At 40.0% G+C, this 24845-nt stretch overlaps 2 protein-coding genes and 2 long non-coding RNA genes across 4 annotated transcripts; 2 read left to right on the forward strand and 2 right to left on the reverse strand.

Moving 5' to 3' along the window:
- Positions 1–408: 408 nt before the first annotated feature.
- Positions 409–4542, reverse strand: LOC115024360 (glutamate dehydrogenase, mitochondrial-like). Its single transcript, XM_029455843.1, has 7 exons — positions 4408–4542; positions 4197–4334; positions 3995–4075; positions 3686–3809; positions 2525–2616; positions 1376–1438; positions 409–842 (listed from the first exon to the last, which is right to left on the reverse strand). Exons 1-7 carry the CDS (start codon positions 4516–4518, stop codon positions 723–725), a joined length of 729 nt encoding a protein of 242 aa, XP_029311703.1. The 5' UTR covers positions 4519–4542; the 3' UTR covers positions 409–722.
- Positions 4543–5792: 1250 nt separating this feature from the next.
- On the reverse strand, positions 5793–15011 carry LOC115024850 (glutamate dehydrogenase, mitochondrial-like). The gene is made up of 7 exons (XM_029456709.1): positions 14917–15011; positions 14398–14557; positions 14186–14323; positions 13984–14064; positions 10156–10279; positions 7328–7560; positions 5793–6794 (listed from the first exon to the last, which is right to left on the reverse strand). The coding sequence occupies exons 1-7, from the start codon at positions 15009–15011 to the stop codon at positions 6675–6677; spliced, it is 951 nt and encodes a 316-aa protein (XP_029312569.1). The 3' UTR covers positions 5793–6674.
- Positions 8221–9210, forward strand: LOC115024363 (uncharacterized). Its single transcript, XR_003834116.1, has 3 exons — positions 8221–8365; positions 8909–8984; positions 9085–9210. It is a non-coding gene; the product is annotated as an uncharacterized LOC115024363 (long non-coding RNA).
- A 2629-nt stretch (positions 15012–17640) lies between the features above and the next one.
- Positions 17641–19785, forward strand: LOC115024362 (uncharacterized). Its single transcript, XR_003834115.1, has 3 exons — positions 17641–18108; positions 18652–18727; positions 18830–19785. It is a non-coding gene; the product is annotated as an uncharacterized LOC115024362 (long non-coding RNA).
- Positions 19786–24845: the final 5060 nt, after the last annotated feature.

A 24845-nucleotide genomic window follows, 5' to 3' on the forward strand; every position in this document is an offset into this window, starting at 1 on the left:
GGAGAAGCAGCTTTTAATATGAGATAAAGGAACGCGAAAGCAGGAAAAAGGGAGGGGAAGAGCATCTCAAATATCGGCCAGTAAAAAAAAAAAAGGATCCTTGTTTGTAATGTTTAACTTTGGCAATTGAACTACTAACCTTTACACCTGAAGAGTGAGACGACGAGTAATACAATGACTATTATCTTTTATTCTTATGAAGTTAAATCTACATCCCTTATAATTAAAGTTACATTTAAGTGGCCGTCTCCCTTTTAGAGCAGAACTCTCTGAAATAAGGCATCTGTAGTGCTGTCAACTGAAACCATCGCCGCAGGAGGGTCACGCGTGCACTCCGAGATCACATAACGGGTGCTCTGAACATGGCTGCCATACAACAATATCATGAATGTTTATATGAGGGCGGAGCGGGGGACAGGATTGTACTCTGTCTGCTTTTTCCTCAATATAACCTCAGGCCAAAACAAGAACAGGGCAACATTAAAACAGAGATGCAGATACAGTATAATGGCAGCACAAAGATCACAGGGAATATACCAGGATAGCCTGTGTGTGTGTGTGTGTGTGTGTGTGTGTGTGTGTGTGTGTGTGTGTGTGTGTGTGTGTGTGAGTGAGAGAGAGAGAAAGAGCCAAGGAGCAGCGGTAAACAGTGATATGTTTTGAAGGCCCTAGAGGGTTATCAATAGCAGGAGGGCGGGGGGGTGTGGATCGTGATTAGCCATTTATGTGAAGGTAAGCCCCGCCTCGTTGTACACTTTGAAGACCTTCTCGATGGCGTTGACGTAGGCGGCCGTCCGGAGATCCAGACCCAGGTTGTACTTGCTTGCTGTGCGCATGATTTGCTAGAAAGGCAGAAGAGTACATGTTTTACTATGTTGGCCAACAGCATCAACTCAGATGGCTACCCTTGAAGGATAGAGCTGTATAAGAACTATTAACAACCAACTACACTAGAGCAGGAGTTGCCCACTTGTTGAGGTTAAGTGCCGGCATGCACAACCGTTCCTTTAGTTATGCGTTGTTAGAAATTAGAATAAGTCACCGTCGCACATTTCATTTTTGGGAATAATTTCAAAAAGAAGGTCAAATTATGAGTTAAAGGGAACTTGGAACAGAGTTTCCAGAGTGTTCACCATATTAGCCCATTTATGCTCAATGATATCTTTAGTGTGAGAAGAAAAAATGGCACAATATTTGTTCTGATTGATGTAAAGTCTTGTAATCTGGTACGGACATACTTTGGGCAAGTATCTAACAGTACAACTTTGACATATTTTAGACAACGTGAAAGTTCACACATTTATCGATATTGTAAATAATATGTTGACTCTGCACTAAAACAGCCTGGACTGTTGTGTCCCGTACGATCACTTACCCTGGCAGATCTCTCCATGGTGTAGGCCAACCCAGAGTGAACAATATCCTTCTCAGAGGCACCCTGCAAGGGAAGATACAGAAAATGTATTGTTATTAACAATAACAAACATAAGCTTGGTTGCATGATTCTATCATTGAGAATTTGGACCTTTTCATATGAACAGAAATACTTTTCTTTTTTAGAACCCAACTTGGCTCTGGCAACTTGTGATGGGAATTTGTCATCGTTTTTTACATACATCGTGTTTGTTATTCCAGGTGTACAGGTCCTTGTGAGCACAGTGTCAATCAAGAGCAATAAAAGGCTTTAAAATATCTTTCTTTGATTAGAGAACGTTTGGGACACTCCTACTGCCTTTGTGTATTGTAGGAATGTCCTCCAGTAGAAAATAAAAAAATATCTTTGAAGGTTCGAGTGTTGTATTGCGTCTGTGTATCCGGGGATGGACTTCTAAACTTAGAGTATTTCCAGTATGAGGTGTTGCGCACCTTTCAGGCCAACAGAGTAACATCATATGAGAGTATCAAGTGGTAGCAAAGCGATACGAGTCATTATCTTCCTAAAATATTAGTCGGTAGGCTACAGAAGAGCTGATAACATATGAAGTATGAAATATTACTTAACTTACTGTGTGTTACCGTGCGTATTGTGTTGACGCTACATGTGTATTCTTTTCACAGTAAATAAACTAAAATATACTGACAGTTATACAAGTTGTAGGAATGTACCGATGTACACAGGCCAACATTTTTATTTGTCGTGTCCACCGCAAATAACACACACAAAATGTAGACGGCACAAAATCAATGAGACATACAAGTCTGTGCATCACTAATTGTATGATGATAGCAGCAGAATAAATTCCAGCCAAGTCTTGTCTACAGGTTTGTAGTTTCGAATGGTCTCAGCAGCGACCTCATACAGCTATAGTAAAATATTTAGTCAAGTCACCATCTTAAAACAGGATGATGTCGGATCGTAATTACACTTTGTCACACAATACTGAGTGAGTTTGTAACACTATTTAAGGTTGTAATGTTTCCATTCATATGGCTGACAGTTAGCTTTCATACATTATGAGTAGGTGGGAGAGGTCAGCACGAGTTTCTGCATGGATACGTGTGTGTTTCGGCAGATGTTACTCACAGCAACTCGGGCCTGGAAGTCAGCAGTAGGTACGACAGGGATGGGCCCTCCCTGCTTGCCAAACTTCCTCTCTAAACTTTCCTGCACAGACACTAGAAGAGAAGGAAAGGAGAAATTAAAGAGGTGGTGATGGCCTAGTGGAACACTGGATGGTTGTGAGTTCAATACCAGGGCTGCCACCATTGTGCCCCTGAGCAAGGCACTTTAACCCCAAGTTGCTCCAGACTGTCCCTGTAGTTAGTTCACTGCAAGTCGCTCTGGATAAGAGCGTCTGCTAAATGACATGTGTTTCTGAATTGATAACAAATACCAGTGAAGACACACCCTGATGTATAAACTAGTTCTTCAAGTTTAAAATAATTAATTTGTGATATATGACCATACATGGGGAGAATGATTGTGCCGTTGTAGGATTGGCTGCATGTGATCAAGACGGAGAGTATAAAAAAAAAAAGAGGCCATAGATTCAGTAAGAATACTTCTATTTGTCCTTTAAATTATTGTTGACTGAATTGTTATTTAGATGTGTGTTTCTATTTCTTACAGTTAAATTAAAAACTAATTATTCTTTGAATATTTAAAAATACATTATCAGCCTCGTCAGTGATGTATAACAGCCAAGTAACCTGTACAGCTAGATTAAAAAAGATAAGTTGTCACATCATTTTTGTAGACTTTAAGAAAATTATTTTGTAAAAGATTATTTCAGTAACCACAGCATGTACTGAAACAACATGAATGGATGGACTTTATTTATATAGCACCTTTCATGCACAGAATGCAACACAAAGTGCTTCACAAGTCAGACTCATGTATGTTCCATACGTAGTGACTCAAAGTAGCATCCCCAAAAGTTAAAGTTTTTTAACTTTAATCTCTTGCTGCAGTAAAAGGTTTTCACACATAACAGAGTGAAGCAGGGAGGTAGACATGGTATATTACGGGTAGGCCGGTACACTACGATAATGTCCAGCCACCCACCTTATCAGCATTAATTGCAGAATTGACCATAAAAACAGCCAGGTCACCCCACCCCACCCAACCAACCACCCTCCCAACTCATGAGAGATAATGAATAAGTAAAGGACAGAAAAAAATAAAAAAAATAAAAAGAGCTAGTCTGCATGTTATTGAGGAAGTAAACAGCAGTCCTGTACTCACTGAGCAGGTGGTAGTTTGAGTCCCTCTCATATTTGAAGGTCAGTCTTCCAGAGCTGACATGGTTGAGATTCTTCAGCCACTCGAAATAAGACACTGTCACACCGCCAGCATTCAGGTACATGTCCTGCAGGAAGAAACATCACATTTTATTCACTTGATGGGAACAATCTATATAATTGGAGTTTTGAATAGTTTCAAAAGATTACTTCAAATCCGCTTAATATCTGAATGGAAAAAGTGTTTCCAATGTTTTCATGCAAAATGTTGTAGTTTGCATTTCTCCATCCGAGCGTGCGTGTTTGTGCTTACAGGAATAACCATGACGTTGTTCTCCAGGAAGATCTTGTCAGCATCTGGGGTGGTGGGACCATTGGCTCCTTCAGCAATGATCTGAAAGAGACATGAAAACAAACACACTCTTCACATGAATGCTACCAAGTTGCCCCGTCTTTACTCATATGGAGTCAAACGACAAATTAAAGCACAGCACCATGGGTAAATCAATGTTTACCTTAGCCTTGATCTTGGGGGCGTTGACACGTGTAAGCTGCTTCTCTCCAGCAGCAGGGATCAGGATGTGACAGTCTGCTTCCAAAATGTTCCCTTCGTAGGGTTTGGCTCCTGGGAAGCCCACAATGGTGCCGTGTTGCTGCAGAAAGAGAAGAGACACACACATGAGAAGAAAGGAGGCAGAAGGGAGGGGAAGGCAGTTGTGCTGGTACCAGTTTGTATTCCTCCAGCTGTTTGGGGTCGATGCCCTCGGAGTTGTAGATTGCTCCATCAATCTCACCGATGCCCACACACTTGGCTCCAAACCTGTGCAGGTACCTCATGGAGTGGAGACCCACATTACCAAAGCCCTGTGAAAAGTGGGAGCAAGTTAATAATCACTAGGGTCCTACATCACTATGATAATTACTTTTTAATCATTAAATAATATCAGTAGTAAACATTTGTAATGGTTATACCCTGTTATACTCAACCATACTCATATGGTTCAGCGACATGCAAGAACATACTCTGGTGCCACCATGTGGCCGGTCTGAGTTACACCATCATCATCTACCTGAAATAAGGTGCCATTAAAATATTTTGTATAGAAATGGAAAGATAAATAAATAAACAAACAAACACAGATGGCAAGCGATGCCTTCTGGAGTATAGCACGTCACAAAAATATTAAAATATAGTACGTAATTAATAGTCATAATGAAGCATGTCACAAAAAACGTCATACAAAAAGTCATAGTATAGTATTAAATTAAAATGTTTTTAAAAGAAGTCTATGCTATGACGTAAAAAATACTTTGCCACAAGGAAAACAGTACAAAATGTTAAGAGTTAAAGTTGCACTTTGCCATAGTTATAGAGAATATAATTGTGAGTCTATATGAGTTGGTGTAAGAGTCAGAGTCCAGTGGGACCTCAGCATCCTCTCAGTCCTCTGATGTCCAGTCAGAGTGGGATGAATTGAAAAGTTTGATGGCGACCGGCAGGAATGATCTCACTCGCCACTCTGAGCCTCTGCAGGAAGTAGAGCCAGCTCTGGCCCTTCTTGTAGAGGGCCTTTGCATTCCCAACCCACTCCAGTCAGCAAAGTCATATCAGTCATTTTATAGCATGTCACAAAAACTGACATATAGTGTCAGAACAAATATAGTTTTGGAAGTCAGAAAAAGTCCTAAAAGTTTGCTATAAAAGGTCATTGTATAGTATGTTATACAAATGTCTTCTGAAGTTATATTATGTCATAAAAATGTTAAAATATAAAAATATATAGTGAAGTAAGTCCTAAAAAATGTGTCATATTTTTTATTATATAATTTATTTTACAAAAGTCATATTATAGTATGCAAACTGTTGATCCTTCTCGGTGTAGTTTTTCCACCACCTGTTGTGTGTTTCTGTGTAGTTCCCTCTTCCAGGTCTGAGCGATCAGGTGCAGCAGAACTCTTTTTAACAAGATCTGCTGGAGCATCTTTTCTGAAAGTCACTCAGTCACACACACCTTTGACGTCTTTCACAGTCCGCCCTGTTTGTTGCAGTATAGTATGAAAATAAACTGATGACACAATATCTTTTTCTGAACATTTTATTGGTTTCCAAAAAAATGAACTAAAGTAAAAAGTAATTTCCTCCAAAATAACTTCAATGTTGAGGAACTGGACGATTAAAACTGAGGAGAATTCAACCAGGGGACGGGCGATCACAGTGACACCTCGCGCCCTCCCTGATCCTCTTTCTTGGGGTCAGGGAGAAGCAGCTTTTAATATGAGATAAAGGAACGCAAAAGCAGGAAAAAGGGAGGGGAAGAGCATCTCAAATATCGGCCAGTAAAAAAAAAAAAGGATCCTTGTTTGTAATGTTTAACTTTGGCAATTGAACTACTAACCTTTACACCTGAAGAGTGAGACGACGAGTAATACAATGACTATTATCTTTTATTCTTATGAAGTTAAATCTAAATCCCTTATAATTAAAGTTACATTTAAGTGGCCGTCTCCCTTTTAGAGCAGAACTCTCTGAAATAAGGCATCTGTAGTGCTGTCAACTGAAACCATCGCCGCAGGAGGGTCACGCGTGCACTCCGAGATCACATAACGGGTGCTCTGAACATGGCTGCCATACAACAATATCATGAATGTTTATATGAGGGCAGAGCGGGGGACAGGATTGTACTCTGTCTGCTTTTTCCTCAATATAACCTCAGGCCAAAACAAGAACAGGGCAACATTAAAACAGAGATGCAGATACAGTATAATGGCAGCACAAAGATCACAGGGAATATACCAGGATAGGCTGTGTGTGTGTGTGTGTGTGTGTGTGTGTGTGTGTGTGTGTGTGTGTGTGTGTGTGTGTGTGTGTGTGTGTGTGTGTGTGAGAGAGAGAGAAAGAGCCAAGGAGCAGCGGTAAACAGTGATATGTTTTGAAGGCCCTAGAGGGTTATCAATAGCAGGAGGGCGGGGGGGTGTGGATCGTGATTAGCCATTTATGTGAAGGTAAGCCCCGCCTCGTTGTACACTTTGAAGACCTTCTCGATGGCGTTGACGTAGGCGGCCGTCCGGAGATCCAGACCCAGGTTGTACTTGCTTGCTGTGCGCATGATTTGCTAGAAAGGCAGAAGAGTACATGTTTTACTATGTTGGCCAACAGCATCAACTCAGATGGCTACCCTTGAAGGATAGAGCTGTATAAGAACTATTAACAACCAACTACACTAGAGCAGGAGTTGCCCACTTGTTGAGGTTAAGTGCCGGCATGCACAACCGTTCCTTTAGTTATGCGTTGTTAGAAATTAGAATAAGTCACCGTCGCACATTTCATTTTTGGGAATAATTTCAAAAAGAAGGTCAAATTATGAGTTAAAGGGAACTTGGAACAGAGTTTCCAGAGTGTTCACCATATTAGCCCATTTATGCTCAATGATATCTTTAGTGTGAGAAGAAAAAATGCCACAATATTTGTTCTGATTGATGTAAAGTCTTGTAATCTGGTACGGACATACTTTGGGCAAGTATCTAACAGTACAACTTTGACATATTTTAGACAACGTGAAAGTTCACACATTTATCGATATTGTAAATAATATGTTGACTCTGCACTAAAACAGCCTGGACTGTTGTGTCCCGTACGATCACTTACCCTGGCAGATCTCTCCATGGTGTAGGCCAACCCAGAGTGAACAATATCCTTCTCAGAGGCACCCTGCAAGGGAAGATACAGAAAATGTATTGTTATTAACAATAACAAACATAAGCTTGGTTGCATGATTCTATCATTGAGAATTTGGACCTTCTCATATGAACAGAAATACTTTTCTTTTTTAGAACCCAACTTGGCTCTGGCAACTTGTGATGGGAATTTGTCATCAATTTTTTACATACATCGTGTTTGTTATTCCAGGTGTACAGGTCCTTGTGAGCACAGTGTCAATCAAGAGCAATAAAAAGCTTTAAAATATCTTTCTTTGATTAGAGAACGTTTGGGACACTCCTACTGCCTTTGTGTATTGTAGGAATGTCCTCCAGTAGAAAATAAAAAAATATTTTTGAAGGTTCGAGTGTTGTATTGCGTCTGTGTATCCGGGGATGGACTTCTAAACTTATCGAGTATTTCCAGTATGAGGTGTTGCGCACCTTTCAGGCCAACAGAGTAACATCATATGAGAGTATCAAGTGGTAGCAAAGCGATACGAGTCATTATCTTCCTAAAATATTAGTCGGTAGGCTACAGAAAAGCTGATAACATATGAAGTATGAAATATTACTTAAATTACTGTGTGTTACCGTGCGTATTGTGTTGACGCTACATGTGTATTCTTTTCACAGTAAATAAACTAAAATATACTGACAGTTATACAAGTTTTAGGAATGTACCGATGTACACAGGCCAACATTTTGACATGTGTTTCTGAATTGATAACAAATACCAGTGAAGACACACCCTGATGTATAAACTAGATCTTCAAGTTTAAAATAATTAATTTGTGATATATGACCATACATGGGGAGAATGATTGTGCCGTTGTAGGATTGGCTGCATGAGATCAAGACGGAGTATAAAAAAAAAGAGGGGACAGAAGTTTCCGCAGAGGTCTTTTCTCTTGGACAGAGTTCACACCAGCTTACGCCGAATTTACACAGCGACATCACCAACACTGCCGGAACCGCCATAGATTCAGTAAGAATACGTCTATTTGTCCTTTAAATTATTGTTGACTGAATTGTTATTTAGATTTGTGTTTCTGTTTCTTACAGTTGAATTAAAAACTAATTATTCTTTGAATATTTAAAAATACATTATCAGCCTCGTCAGTGATGTATAACAGCCAAGTAACCTGTACAGCTAGATAAAAAAAGATAAGTTGTCATATCATTTTTGTAGACTTTAAGAAAATTATTTTGTAAAAGATTATTTCAGTAACCACAGCATGTACTGAAACAACATGAATGGATGGACTTTATTTATATAGCACCTTTCATGCACAGAATGCAACACAAAGTGCTTCACAAGTCAGACTCATGTATGTTCCATACGTAGTGACTCAAAGTGGCATCCCCAAAAGTTAAAGTTTTTTAACTTTAATCTCTTGCTGCAGTAAAAGGTTTTCACACATAACAGAGTGAAGCAGGGAAGTAGACATGGTATATTACGGATAGGCCGGACTTTATAACGGTCGTATCTGATGCATATCCTGATCTGAGGTTTGTTTTGTGGCTTCAGGAAGCAGCTGTAGAATCGGAGTATCCACCATCCCGCTGAGAAATCCAGAGCATCGAAACGCCAAGAGAAACACAAGGTATACCACCACAGCAAGTCTGAGTGCTGAATGTGTTGTACCATTTATCAGTAGCATGTTAATTCACCAAAAACAATGGTTCTTTATTGTTTTAATATAGATGGCTGCTCGTGAATTTGAATACCCTGAAGGATGTGAGGAGTATAGAAAGAAAAAGCTCCGAAAGGAACAGCTGCATGGGAATCAAGAAACGCTCTTTATTGATAGACGCAATGGTGAAAAAAATAACCTTGTTTTCTATACTACATGTGTAAGAGAATGGCTGGATGTAGTGAAGAGAATGTATCCTGAATTTGACGAAACCGTACATCAAATCAGACTCAAGTCCAACCAAGGCACCATAGATTTCTTTCTTAGTGGCAAAGTTCTGGTATATGACAAAGATCTAATGGAGAGGTTTGAGAGAGATTTTGAAGAAATGAAAAACAATGCCACGCCACGCGCCTTATCAGCACCAATGGCAGAATTGACCATAAACGAGGAGGCAGAACAGCCTGATGAGGAAGAACAGCCTGATGAGGAAGAACAGCCTGATGAGGAAGAACAGTCTGATGAGGAAGATCTGCCTGATGAGGAAGAACAGCCTGATGAGGAAGAACAGTCTGATGAGGAAGAACAGCCCGATAAGCCAGAGCTCACCCCGAAATAATGTCTGATGAATAAGTAAGGACAGAAAAAAAGAAAAATAACACACCAAATGGAATATTACAAATAACCGATTCTTAAGCTTTATCCTACCATTTTATTTCATGAATAACTGGGTTGTAAAATCAATTACATATTTTTTTCTAATTTACAATACATTTCTCGTGCACTATATATCTGTACACTTTCTGTTTCTGGTGTTTATATATCGTTTTGGATAAATATGTAATGTTAATGTGTCCTCTGATTGTGTCTTATGACCCGAGCACACGTTAGTCGGTCTGCATGTTATTGAGGAAGTAAGGAGCAGTCCTGTACGATAATGTCCAGTCACCCACCTTATCAGCACAAATTGCAGAATTGACCATAAAAACAGCCAGGTCACCCCACCCCGCCCAACCAGCCACCCTCCCACCCTCCCAACTCATGAGAGATATTGAATAAGTAAAGGACAGAAAAAAAATAAAAAAATAAAAAGAGCTAGTCTGCATGTTATTGAGGAAGTAAGGAGCAGTCCTGTACTCACTGAGCAGGTGGTAGTTTGAGTCCCTCTCATATTTGAAGGTCAGTCTTCCAGAGCTGACATGGTTGAGATTCTTCAGACACTCGAAATAAGACACTGTCACACCGCCAGCATTCAGGTACATGTCCTGCAGGAAGAAACATCACAGAGTCATCAGACATCTGCCTGTTCGGTCCTCACTTCTGTGTGTGTAGAATTATCTGTGATTTACCTTGTACTCTTTTTAAATTTTGATTTGGGAATAAAATGTTTTGTCTTCAACTAAAAGACACTGGAATAAACTTTAAATGAAATGCTTTTGTGAAATCAATATCTTTAATATGTTTGAGGAAACGTGTAAGAAGTAAAAACCTGTTGCTTAAACAATAAAGGCTGAATTATTGTTTACATGATATTATATTTATATTATATTTACATATATAATATTTAGCATTTTGTGCTGTAACATTAAATATTCATGAGCAAATAATCAGTAACAAGAGTTTAACTCTCAACAAAACTCAGATAATGTGCTCCGTCAGGACTGGATGCACAAACAGCTCCACAAACTCCTGATTGGTGCTCAAATGTATGTGACATCATCAAAGAGAAATGAGAAATCTTTCATGTGAAATAACAAACAGACGCATTTGTGGCAAAGTTAGGCCAGTGTTGATGTAGGAAGCCATCACTCAGTCAGAAGTTGATTAAGTCTTAAGTTGCCAACACAGTGAAAAAATGTAAAAATGTTCTAGAGACTCAAACGTGTCATTTGTTTTGACCTTTAAAGGGCCTACGAAATGATATTTCGTCAGTGTTGTTGGGCTGGTATATGATAGAGGTTGCACATCTATTGTGAAATGTGTCATATATATTTTTTTATTATTGATGTATTCGTAATAAATCACGATCATAACAGCATAAAAATGACTTCCGCTATCAACAATCGATCGCTGCGCCGAGAGCATCCACTTCGGCAATGTTCGGGCGATGACGTCACAAGTAGAATACAGCCACCGCCAGTGTTCGTCTGCGTTACAGCCGCCGCCAGTGTTCGTCTGCGTTGAAGCGTCCAGCAAAGACTGCTGTTAATTATTACGAGAAAGAACGGACAACAATCGATCGCCAAGGATAATTGTGAAGCGATGTGTTGTATGGGGATGTGGGGCCGTCTCCAAATCTAGCTTTCTGTGGCCAAAAGAGGATAAAATGTCACGTTTATGGACAAGACAAGTGCGTCGATGAAACCGACGATTTGTGGGCAGCACTTTGAGAGATCGTGTTTCAAACAAACTATGCTCGCCAAGGAAATGAGATTCAAAAAGAATTTAAAAGTGAACGCAGATGCTGTGCCTACAATACTGCTGAGACCCCAGCCAGCACAAGCCGGCACGCCAACTCAAACATGCAGAGTCCTCCACCAAAGAGAAGACGAAATGCATTCGCCAAAAGGGAGAGAGCAAAGGTAAGCCGTGCTACTTGTTTACTGTATTTATTGTTTCAAGCATAGAGCCATAATCGGTCTAGGCCTACTGTATGTAACGAGTTTACACCAGGCCCTAGTCGATATCTGTGTTATTGTTTGTAGTATTAATAACTTTAGCTAATTACACTTCATTAGCTTAATTAAGTATAGATTCAATGTTTATAACAGGCTTCCCCATTTTATTCTGTAGTTTGGGTAAAAGCGTGAGTCTATTGAACTTTTAACTATCACCCTATTATTACAGAGCTATTGAAACATTAGTGAATGAAGCCACTGACAGAACTGAGGATACCTGTATGATCAGCGACCATCTATTGGACATCCACACTGGGGAGGAAGCCGTGTGTACAACAGTAAGTATACAGACTGTACAGACCTTTCGAAGTCTCAGATCCACTCAGCAGTCGGTGGAAGAACCAAACAAGAGGGATGCTGTTGTGCTGTATAGAAGCAGATTCAATCACTGAACTGACATTGTGTTTTGTTATTGACTCTAATAAAGTGCTGATGCTTGAACGACGTGTAGTTGTCAGATGGAAACGTAGCACAGATCTTTTAAATGGCACATGATGGCATTCTGTGGTTCTTACTAAGTATTCCCCGGCAGAATCTCGACAGCTGGCGGTATGCCACATAGTGATACATTCTGTAACATACAAGATAATAAATGTCAATGGTAATCACTTCAACCTTATTTGCTTATTTATCTATGTATTCTGTAACTTTGCCAGAGTGACCATTCGACTCCCCATAAATGCATCAAAGTTTCTGAGCTCTACACATTTGTACACACATAACTTATTCATTACGTGGCTGATCACCTGCTTGTTGTCTGTCCCTCTTCGAATACCTTTGGTAGGCTGTCTGCAACACCCAAACATCCAGACACTTTGATTTGAATCCTGGGTGATCTGTTATGCAGGTTATGTTTGCACCATGTCCCTCATATTCATTGAGTTCCTCCATGACATCCTTTTCTTGGCAGCAGCTCTTCAATTGCTTCCATAATTGTACAGTTTTCACATGTACACCTAAATGTACAAAAGAAGAGTGGTAAGGACATGTACACAATATGCAATATCCAGAAAAAAGGCCAATATTAACGTCATCTTAATTTCATACATATATGCCTGTGTTCACGACAGGCTCGTAAGCAGCTCATAAGCCTGTTAGGGTCGTACGGAGGTCGGATCTATCTAGTAGCAACTTGTTACCCGTTTCACGTAAGTCTCGTAAAGTTACGACATTGTAACTTCCATGAACATCTGGTAAGTGTTCCGGCTACTATAGGCAGCCGTGAGACGGTCAGTATACAGACTATACTTTATAATCCAGCGCTGTCCTCCGGTCTGTTTGTTAGCTAATAGCTAATGCTTTATATACAGCCTCGTAATATATGACGTTTGACATCAGACACAATGATAGAACCTCAACCACAGAAACTATGAGAAAGAATCAAGTTATCAAGCTTTACAGACGTCGATGTGTCCAAGTAGAGAAGTAATTGAATATTTAGGGATCGAGCAATTTGCGGACAACCAGACAGGTTCATAACAATTCAAAGAAACCAAGCTATCGACTCGATATAGGATAGCTTGCGATCTATTTACGATCGAGGATAATATTACGTTTTATTATGATGTATTTACTATATATTGAGAAGTTTTATGAACTATAGTCAAATGTATATACCTGTCTGTGTTCTGTTGTCTCACAGGATCTCCGCCAAATCCAGGATCACCGTCACCATCATCCGTATGTTCGCTCCCGTCTGTGTCTCCATCTTGAACACTGTGTCTCCAGCTGCTCTGTTTCCACCACGTTAAACTCGCCCGCATGATCTAAATCCACGACACCGGCATCCTCTTCAATAAACTCCTCTTCTTGAAGGTGCAACGAGTCTATTGACGACTCACTGTCGCTCGATTGTGTCGAAATATCCGAGCCAGAGTCCTACATCGCCACGTCTGCCGCTTCTGCCGTGCTGTCTGTGTATTCAACTGGTGGACTGTTCTACTTGTGACGTCAGAACACGGTGTCGAGTGTTTCCGGTAGCGGCAATGTAAACATCGGTGGTCGACATACTAAATCATGATTTATTAACTACTGCGATCATTGTGTCATAAATACCATCTATTTACAACACAAATAGCATTTACTATCATCAGTAGAAATTCATGTTTATCACTTCGTAGGCCCGTTAAGGAACCATTTTATTACCTTGAACTGAACTGATGGGAACAATCTACATCATTTTGAATTATTGAGTTTTGAATAGTTTCAAAAGATTACTTCAAATCCGCTTAATATCTGAATGGAAAAAGTGTTTCCAATGTTTTCATGCAAAATGTTGTAATGGAATATCCAGGAATAACCATGACGTTGTTCTCCAGGAAGATCTTGTCAGCATCTGGGGTGGTGGGACCATTGGCTCCTTCAGCAATGATCTGAAAGAGACATGAAAACAAACACACTCTTCACATGAATGCTACCAAGTTGCCCCGTCTTTACTCATGTGGAGTCAAACGACAAATTAAAGCACAGCACCATGGGTAAATCAATGTTTACCTTAGCCTTGATCTTGGGGGCGTTGACACGTGTAAGCTGCTTCTCTCCAGCAGCAGGGATCAGGATGTGACAGTCTGCTTCCAAAATGTTCCCTTCGTAGGGTTTGGCTCCTGGGAAGCCCACAATGGTGCCGTGTTGCTGCAGAAAGAGAAGAAACACACACATGAGAAAAAAAGGAGGCAGAAGGGAGGGGAAGGCAGTTGTGCTGGTACCAGTTTGTATTCCTCCAGCTGTTTGGGGTCGATGCCCTCGGAGTTGTAGATGGCTCCATCAATCTCACCGATGCCCACACACTTGGCTCCAAACCTGTGCAGGTACCTTATGGAGTGGAGACCCACATTACCAAAGCCCTGTGAGAAGTGGGAGCAAGTTAATAATCACTAGGGTCCTACATCACTATGATAATTACTTTTTAATCATTAAATAATATCAGTAGTAAACATTTTGTAATGTATAGTATAGTATTAAATTAAAATGTTTTTAAAAGAAGTCTATGCTATGACGTAAAAAATACTTTGCCACAAAAAAAACAGTACAAAATGTTAAGAGTTAAAGTTGCACTTTGCCATAGTTATAGAGAATATAATTGTGAGTCTATATGAGTTGGTGTAAGAGTCAGAGTCCAGTGGGACCTCAGCATCCTCAGTCCTCTGATGTCCAGTCAGAGTGGGATGAATTGAAAAGTGGGATGAATTGAAAAGTTTGATGGCGACCGGCAGGAATGATCTCACTCGCCACTCTGAGCCTCTGCAGGAAGTAGAGCCAGCTCTGGCCCTTCTTGTAGAGGGCCTTTGCATTCCCAGCCCACTCCAGTCAGCAAAGTCATATCAGTCATTTTATAGCATGTCACAAAAACTGACATATAGTGTCAGAACAAATATAGTTTAGGAAGTCAGAAAAAGTCCTACAAGTTTGCTATAAAAGGTCATTGTATAGTATGTTATACAAATGTCTTCTGAAGTTATATTATGTCATAAAAATGTTGCATAAAAATATATAGTGAAGTAAGTCCTAAAAAATGTGTCATATTTTTTATTATATAATTTATTTTACAAAAGTCATATTATAGTATGCAAACTGTTGATCCTTCTCGGTGTAGTTTTTCCACCACCTGTTGTGTGTTTCTGTGTAGTTCCCTCTTCCAGGTCTGAGCGATCAGGTGCAGCAGAACTCTTTTTAACAAGATCTGCTGGAGCATCTTTTCTGAAAGTCACTCAGTCACACACACCTTTGACGTCTTTCACAGTCCACCCTGTTTGTTGCAGTATAGTATGAAAATAAACTGATGACACAATATCTTTTTCTGAACATTTTATTGGTTTCCAAAAAAATGAACTAAAGTAAAAAGTAATTTCCTCCAAAATAACTTCAATGTTGAGGAACTGGACGATTAAAACTGAGGAGAATTCAACCAGGGGACGGGTGATAACAGTGACACCTCGCGCCCTCCCTGAACCTCTTTCTTGGGGTCAGGGAGAAGCAGCTTTTAATATGAGATAAAGGAACGCGAAAGCAGGAAAAAGGGAGGGGAAGAGCATCTCAAATATCGGCCAGTAAAAAAAAAAAAGGATCCTTGTTTGTAATGTTTAACTTTGGCAATTGAACTACTAACCTTTACACCTGAAGAGTGAGACGACAAGTAATACAATGACTATTATCTTTTATTCTTATGAAGTTAAATCTAAATCCCTTATAATTAAAGTTACATTTAAGTGGCCGTCTCCCTTTTAGAGCAGAACTCTCTGAAATAAGGCATCTGTAGTGCTGTCAACAATAACCATCGCCGCAGGAGGGTCACGCGTGCACTCCGAGATCACATAACGGGTGCTCTGAACATGGCTGCCATACAACAATATCATGAATGTTTATATGAGGGCGGAGCGGGGGACAGGATTGTACTCTGTCTGCTTTTTCCTCAATATAACCTCAGGCCAAAACAAGAACAGGGCAACATTAAAACAGAGATGCAGATACAGTATAATGGCAGCACAAAGATCACAGGGAATATACCAGGATAGCCTGTGTGTGTGTGTGTGTGTGTGTGTGTGTGTGTGTGTGTGTGTGTGTGTGTGTGTGTGTGTGTGTGTGTGTGTGTGTGTGTGTGTGTGTGTGTGTGTGTGTGAGAGAGAGAGAAAGAGCCAAGGAGCAGCGGTAAACAGTGATATGTTTTGAAGGCCCTAGAGGGTTATCAATAGCAGGAGGGCAGGGGGGTGTGGATCGTGATTAGCCATTTATGTGAAGGTAAGCCCCGCCTCGTTGTACACTTTGAAGACCTTCTCGATGGCGTTGACGTAGGCGGCCGTCCGGAGATCCAGACCCAGGTTGTACTTGCTTGCTGTGCGCATGATTTGCTAGAAAGGCAGAAGAGTACATGTTTTACTATGTTGGCCAACAGCATCAACTCAGATGGCTACCCTTGAAGGATAGAGCTGTATAAGAACTATTAACAACCAACTACACTAGAGCAGGAGTTGCCCACTTGTTGAGGTTAAGTGCCGGCATGCACAACCGTTCCTTTAGTTATGCGTTGTTAGAAATTAGAATAAGTCACCGTCGCACATTTCATTTTTGGGAATAATTTCAAAAAGAAGGTCAAATTATGAGTTAAAGGGAACTTGGAACAGAGTTTCCATAGTGTTCACCATATTAGCCCATTTATGCTCAATGATATCTTTAGTGTGAGAAGAAAAAATGGCACAGTATTTGTTCTGATTGATGTAAAGTCTTGTAATCTGGTACGGACATACTTTGGGCAAGTATCTAACAGTACAACTTTGACATATTTTAGACAACGTGAAAGTTCACACATTTATCGATATTGTAAATAATATGTTGACTCTGCACTAAAACAGCCTGGACTGTTGTGTCCCGTACGATCACTTACCCTGGCAGATCTCTCCATGGTGTAGGCCAACCCAGAGTGAACAATATCCTTCTCAGAGGCACCCTGCAAGGGAAGATACAGAAAATGTATTGTTATTAACAATAACAAACATAAACTTGGTTGCATGATTCTATCATTGAGAATTTGGACCTTCTCATATGAACAGAAATACTTTTCTTTTTTAGAACCCAACTTGGCTCTGGCAACTTGTGATGGGAATTTGTCATCGTTTTTTACATACATCGTGTTTGTTATTCCAGGAGTACAGGTCCTTGTGAGCACAGTGTCAATCAAGAGCAATAAAAGGCTTTAAAATATCTTTCTTTGATTAGAGAACGTTTGGGACACTCCTACTGCCTTTGTGTATTGTAGGAATGTCCTCCAGTAGAAAATAAAAAAATATTTTTGAAGGTTCGAGTGTTGTATTGCGTCTGTGTATCCGGGGATGGACTTCTAAACTTATCGAGTATTTCCAGTATTAGGTGTTGCGCACCTTTCAGGCCAACAGAGTAACATCATATGAGAGTATCTAGTGGTAGCAAAGCGATACGAGTCATTATCTTCCTAAAATATTAGTCGGTAGGCTACAGAAGAGCAGATAACATATGAAGTATGAAATATTACTTAACTTACTGTGTGTTACCGTGCGTACTGTGTTGACGCTACATGTATATTCTTTTCACATTAAATAAACTAAAATATACTGACAGTTATACAAGTTGTAGGAATGTACCGATGTACACAGGCCAACATTTTGACAGGTGTTTCTGAATTGATAACAAATACCAGTGAAGACACACCCTGATGTATAAACTAGATCTTCAAGTTTAAAATAATTAATTTGTGATATATGACCATACATGGGGAGAATGATTGTGCCGTTGTAGGATTGGCTGCATGAGATCAAGACGGAGAGTATAAAAAAAAAGAGGGGACAGAAGTTTCCGCAGAGGTCTTTTCTCTTGGACAGAGTTCACACCAGCTTACGCCGAATTTACACAGCGACATCACCAACACTGCCGGAACCGCCATAGATTCAGTAAGAATACGTCTATTTGTCCTTTAAATTATTGTTGACTGAATTGTTATTTAGATTTGTGTTTCTGTTTCTTACAGTTAAATTAAAAACTAATTATTCTTTGAATATTTAAAAATACATTATCAGCCTCGTCAGTGATGTATAACAGCCAAGTAACCTGTACAACTAGATAAAAAAAGATAAGTTGTCACATCATTTTTGTAGACTTTAAGAAAATTATTTTGTAAAAGATTATTTCAGTAACCACAGCATGTACTGAAACAACATGAATGGATGGACTTTATTTATATAGCACCTTTCATGCACAGAATGCAACACAAAGTGCTTCACAAGTCAGACTCATGTATGTTCCATACGTAGTGACTCAAAGTGGCATCCCCAAAAGTTAAAGTTTTTTAACTTTAATCTCTTGCTGCAGTAAAAGGTTTTCACACATAACAGAGTGAAGCAGGGAGGTAGACATGGTATATTACGGGTAGGCCAGACTTTATAACGGCCGTATCTGATGCAAATCCTGATCTGAGGTTTGTTTTGTGGCTTCAGGAAGCAGCTGTAGAATCGGAGTATCCACCATCCCGCTGAGAAATCCAGAGCATCGAAACGCCAAGAGAAACACAAGGTATACCACCACAGCAAGTCTGAGTGCTGAATGTGTTGTACCATTTATCAATAGCATGTTAATTCACCAAAAACAATGGTTCTTTTTTTTGTTTTAATATAGATGGCTGCTCGTGAATTTGAATTCTCTAGAAGATGTGACAAGGACACGCTCCAAGAGAGACAGCTGCATGAGAATAAAGACACGCTCTTTAATAGTAGACGTACAGATGGTAAAATGAAGGATCTTGTTTTCTATAGTACACATGTAAGAAAATGGCAGGATGTAGTGAAGAGTTGGTATCCTGAATTAGAAGAAATCCAACAGAACGATAAAATCAGACTCAAGTCCAGGCAAGGCACCATAACTTTCTATTCAAGTGTAACAGTTAAGGTACGTGGCAAAGATCTAAGGAAGAGGTTTGAGGGAGATTTTGAAGAAATGAAAAGCAAAGTCAAGCCACGCTATGGCCAAATGGCAGAACAGTCTGATGAGGAAGAACAGTGTTCTGAGGAAGAACAGTGTTATGAGGAAGAATTCCGTTATGAGCCAAAGTTCACCCCACACTTCTTCCCCCAAGTTTATTGGAAATAATGTCTGATGAATAAGTAAAGACAAAAAAAATAACATTTCTCGTGCACTATATATCTGTACACTTTCTGTTTCTGGTGTTTATATATCGTTTTGGATAAATATGTAATGTTAATGTGTCCTCTGATTGTGTCTTATGACCCGAGCACACGTTAGTCTGTCTGCATGTTATTGAGGAAGTAAGGAGCAGTCCTGTACTCACTGAGCAGGTGGTAGTTTGAGTCCCTCTCATATTTGAAGGTCAGTCTTCCAGAGCTGACATGGTTGAGATTCTTCAGACACTCGAAATAAGACACTGTCACACCGCCAGCATTCAGGTACATGTCCTGCAGGAAGAAACATCACAGAGTCATCAGACATCTGCCTGTTCGGTCCTCACTTCTGTGTGTGTAGAATTATCTGTGATTTACCTTGTACTCTTTTTAAATTTTGAATTGGGAATAAAATGTTTTGTCTTCAACTAAAAGACACTGGAATAAACTTTAAATTAAATGCTTTTGTGAAATCAATATCTTTAATATGTTTGAGGAAACGTGTAAGAAGTAAAAACCTGTTGCTTAAACAATAAAGGCTGGATTATTGTTTACATGATATTATATTTATATTATATTTACATATATAATATTTAGCATTTTGTGCTGTAACATTAAATATTCATGAGCAAATAATCAGTAACAAGAGTTTAACTCTCAACAAAACTCAGATAATGTGCTCCGTCAGGACTGGATGCACAAACAGCTCCACAAACTCCTGATTGGTGCTCAAAAGTATGTGACATCATCAAAGAGAAATGAGAAATCTTTCATGTGAAATAACAAACAGACGCATTTGTGGCAAAGTTAGGCCAGTGTTGATGTAGGAAGCCATCACTCAGTCAGAAGTTGATTAAGTCTTAAGTTGCCAACACAGTGAAAAATGTAAAAATGTTCTAGAGACTCAAACGTGTCATTTGTTTTGACCTTTAAAGGGCCTACGAAATGATATTTCGTCAGTGTTGTTGGGCTGGTATATGATAGAGGTTGCACATCTATTGTGAAATGTGTCATATATTTTTTTTATTATTGATGTATTCGTAATAAATCACGATCATAACAGCATAAAAATGACTTCCGCTATCAACAATCGATCGCTGCGCCGAGAGCATCCACTTCGGCAATGTTCGGGCGATGACGTCACAAGTAGAATACAGCCACCGCCAGTGTTCGTCTGCGTTACAGCCGCCGGCCGTGTTCGTCTGCGTTACAGCCGCCGCCAGTGTTCGTCTGCGTTGAAGCGTCCAGCAAAGACTGCTGTTAATTATTACGAGAAAGAACGGACAACAATCGATCGCCAAGGATAATTGTGAAGCGATGTGTTGTATGGGGATGTGGGGCCGTCTCCAAATCTAGCTTTCTGTGGCCAAAAGAGGATAAAATGTCGCGTTTATAGACAAGCCAAGTGCGTCGATGAAACCGACGATTTGTGGGCAGCACTTTGAGAGATCGTGTTTCGAACAAACTATGCTCGCCAAGGAAATGAGATTCAAAAAGAATTTAAAAGTGAACGCAGATGCTGTGCCTACAATACTGCCGAGACCCCAGCCAGCACAAGCCGGCACGCCAACTCAAACATGTCCGCCGGTGCAGAGTCCTCCACCAAAGAGACGACAAAATGCATTCGCCAAAAGGGAGAGAGCAAAGGTAAGCCGTGCTACTTGTTTACTGTATTTATTGTTTCAAACATAGAGCCATAATCGGTCTAGGCCTACTGTATGTAACGAGTTTACACCAGGGCCCTAGTCGATATCTGTGTTATTGTTTGTAGTATTAATAACTTTAGCTAATTACACTTCATTAGCGTAATTAAGTATAGATTCAATGTTTATAACAAGCTTCCCCATTTTATTCTGTAGTTTGGGTAAAAGCGTGAGTCTATTTAACGTTTAACTATCACCCTATTATTACAGAGGTATTGAAACATTGGTGAATGAAGCCATCTGACAGAACTGAGGATACCTGTATGATCAGCGACCATCTATTGGACATCCACACTGGGGAGGAAGCCTGTGTGTACAACAGTAAGTATACAGACTGTACGTCATCTGTACATTACAGTTGTAGTACCAGTAGACCTGCACATGACGTGTTAAAAATACAATCACCACATGCATGTACATAATTCATATATTTGTTTCATTTGATATCATTGCTCTCTCAATCAATTCAACCACATATTTTGTTATGAATGTTATTAGATATTTTCTTTACGCAGACATGTATAAACATGCAATACAATTTCAAGCTAGTTTGAAAGATTTATTAGTAAAGTTGTGTTTTGTACATTTCAGATATGTCAGAAAGAAATTGCTGTGCAGACGGATCCCCCTTCACGGACACACCACAAGTCCATGCAGGAGCGACCACGTGTCAGGTCAGCTGGACTGCAAGTTCCAATCCAAGTTGGTTGTTCCAAAGGTCAGCATCATAATATATATATACATACATACATACATACATACATACATACATATTATATATATTGCTTGATTATAAAACATATTTTTTGCAGAGTATGTTACTGAACTCTTGACCGAGACTCTACGCTTTGTGCCAAGACATAGTTGATGAGGAACCTTTCGAAGTCCCAGATCCACTCAGCAGTCGGTGGAAGAACCAAACAAGAGGGATGCTGTTGTGCTGTATAGAAGCAGATTCAATCACTGAACTGACATTGTGTTTTGTTATTGACTCTAATAAAGTGCTGATGCTTGAACGACGTGTAGTTGTCAGATGGAAACGTAGCACAGATCTTTTGAATGGCACATGATGGCATTCTGTGGTTCTTACTAAGTATTCCCCGGCAGAATCTCGACAGCTGGCGGTATGCCACATAGTGATACATTATGTAACATACAAGATAATACATGTCAATGGTAATCACTTCAACCTTATTTGCTTATTTATCTATGTATTCTGTAACTTTGCCAGAGTGACCATTCGACTCCCCATAAATGCATCAAAGTTTCTGAGCTCTACACATTTGTACACACATAACTTATTCATTACGTGGCTGATCACCTGCTTGTTGTCTGTCCCTCTTCGAATACCTTTGGTAGGCTGTCTGCAACACCCAAACATCCAGACACTTTGATTTGAATCCTGGGTGATCTGTTATGCAGGTTATGTTTGCACCATGTCCCTCATATTCATTGAGTTCCTCCATGACATCCTTTTCTTGGCAGCAGCTCTTCAATTGCTTCCATAATTGTACAGTTTTCACATGTACACCTAATTGTACAAAAGAAGAGTGGTAAGGACATGTACACAGTATGCAATATCCAGAAAAAAGGCCAATATTAACGTCATCTTAATTTCATACATATATGCCTGTGTTCACGACAGGCTCGTAAGCAGCTCATAAGCCTGTTAGGGTCGTACGGAGGTCGGATCTATCTAGTAGCAACTTGTTACCCGTTTCACGTAAGTCTCGTAAAGTTACGACATCGTAACTTCCATGAACATCTGGTAAGTGTTCCGGCTACTATAGGCAGCCGTGAGACGGTCAGTATACAGACTATACTTTATAATCCAGCGCTGTCCTCCGGTCTGTTTGTTAGCTAATAGCTAATGCTTTATATACAGCCTCGTAATATATGACGTTTGACATCAGACACAACGATACAACAACTGCAGAAACTATGAGAAAGAATCAAGTTATCAAGCTTTACAGACGTCGATGTGTCCAAGTAGAGAAGTAATTGAATATTTAGGGATCGAGCAATTTGCGGACAACCAGACGGGTTCATAACAATTCAAAGAAACCAAGCTATCGACTCGATATAGGATAGCTTGTGATCTATTTACGATCGAGGATAATGTTACGTTTTATTATGATGTATTTACTATATATTGAGAAGTTCTATGAATTATAGTCAAATGTATATACCTGTCTGTGTTCTGTTGTCGCACAGGATCTCCGCCAAATCCAGGATCACCGTCACCATCATCCGTATGTTCGCTCCCGTCTGTGTCTCCATCTTGAACACTGTGTCTCCAGCTGCTCTGTTTCCACCACGTTAAACTCGCCCGCATGATCTAAATCCACGACACCGGCATCCTCTTCAATAAACTCCTCTTCTTGAAGGTGCAACGAGTCTATTGACGATTCACTGTCACTCGATTGTGTCGAAATATCCGAGCCAGAGTCCGACATCGCCACGTCTGCCGCTTCTGCCAGTGCTGTCTGTGTATTCAACTGGTGGACTGTTCTACTTGTGACGTCAGAACACGGTGTCGGGTGTTTCCGGTAGCGGCAATGTAAACATCGGTGGTCGACATACTAAATCATAATTTATTAACTACTGCGATCATTGTGTCATAAATACCATCTATTTACAACACAAATAGAATTTACTATCATCAGTAGAAATTCATGTTTATCACTTCGTAGGCCCGTTAAGGAACCATTTTATTCACTTGAACTGAACTGATGGGAACAATCTACATCATTTTGAATTATTGAGTTTTGAATAGTTTCAAAAGATTACTTCAAATCCGCTTAATATCTGAATGGAAAAAGTGTTTCCAATGTTTTCATGCAAAATGTTGTAATGGAATAACCAGGAATAACCATGACGTTGTTCTCCAGGAAGATCTTGTCAGCATCTGGGGTGGTGGGACCATTGGCTCCTTCAGCAATGATCTGAAAGAGACATGAAAACAAACACACTCTTCACATGAATGCTACCAAGTTGCCCCGTCTTTACTCATGTGGAGTCAAACGACAAATTAGGGTTTGGCTCCTGGGAAGCCCACAATGGTGGCGTGTTGCTGCAGAAAGAGAAGAGACACACTCATGAGAAGAAAGGAGGCAGAAGGGAGGGGAAGGCAGTTGTGCTGGTACCAGTTTGTATTCCTCCAGCTGTTTGGGGTCGATGCCCTCGGAGTTGTAGATGGCTCCATCAATCTCACCGATGCCCACACACTTGGCTCCAAACCTGTGCAGGTACCTCATGGAGTGGAGACCCACATTACCAAAGCCCTGTGAAAAGTGGGAGCAAGTTAATAATCACTAGGGTCCTACATCACTATGATAATTACTTTTTAATCATTAAATAATATCAGTAGTAAACATTTGTAATGGTTATACCCTGTTATACTCAACCATACTCATATGGTTCAGCGACATGCAACAACATACTCTGGTGCCACCATGTGGCCGGTCTGAGTTACACCATCATCATCTACCATCATCGACCTCAGCATCCTCTCAGTCCTCTGATGTCCAGTCAGAGTGGGATGAATTGAAAAGTGTGATGGCGACCGGCAGCAATGATCTCACTCGCCACTCTGAGCCTCTGCAGGAAGTAGAGCCAGCTCTGGCCCTTCTTGTAGAGGGCCTTTGCATTCCCAACCCACTCCAGTCAGCAAAGTCATATCAGTCATTTTATAGCATGTCACAAAAACTGACATATAGTGTCAGAACAAATATAGTTTAGGAAGTCAGAAAAAGTCCTAAAAGGTTGCTATAAAAGGTCATTGTAAAGTATTTTATACAAATGTCTTTTGAA

Source organism: Cottoperca gobio, chromosome 19 (assembly GCF_900634415.1).
Source record: "Cottoperca gobio chromosome 19, fCotGob3.1, whole genome shotgun sequence".
Taxonomy (NCBI): domain Eukaryota; kingdom Metazoa; phylum Chordata; class Actinopteri; order Perciformes; family Bovichtidae; genus Cottoperca; species Cottoperca gobio.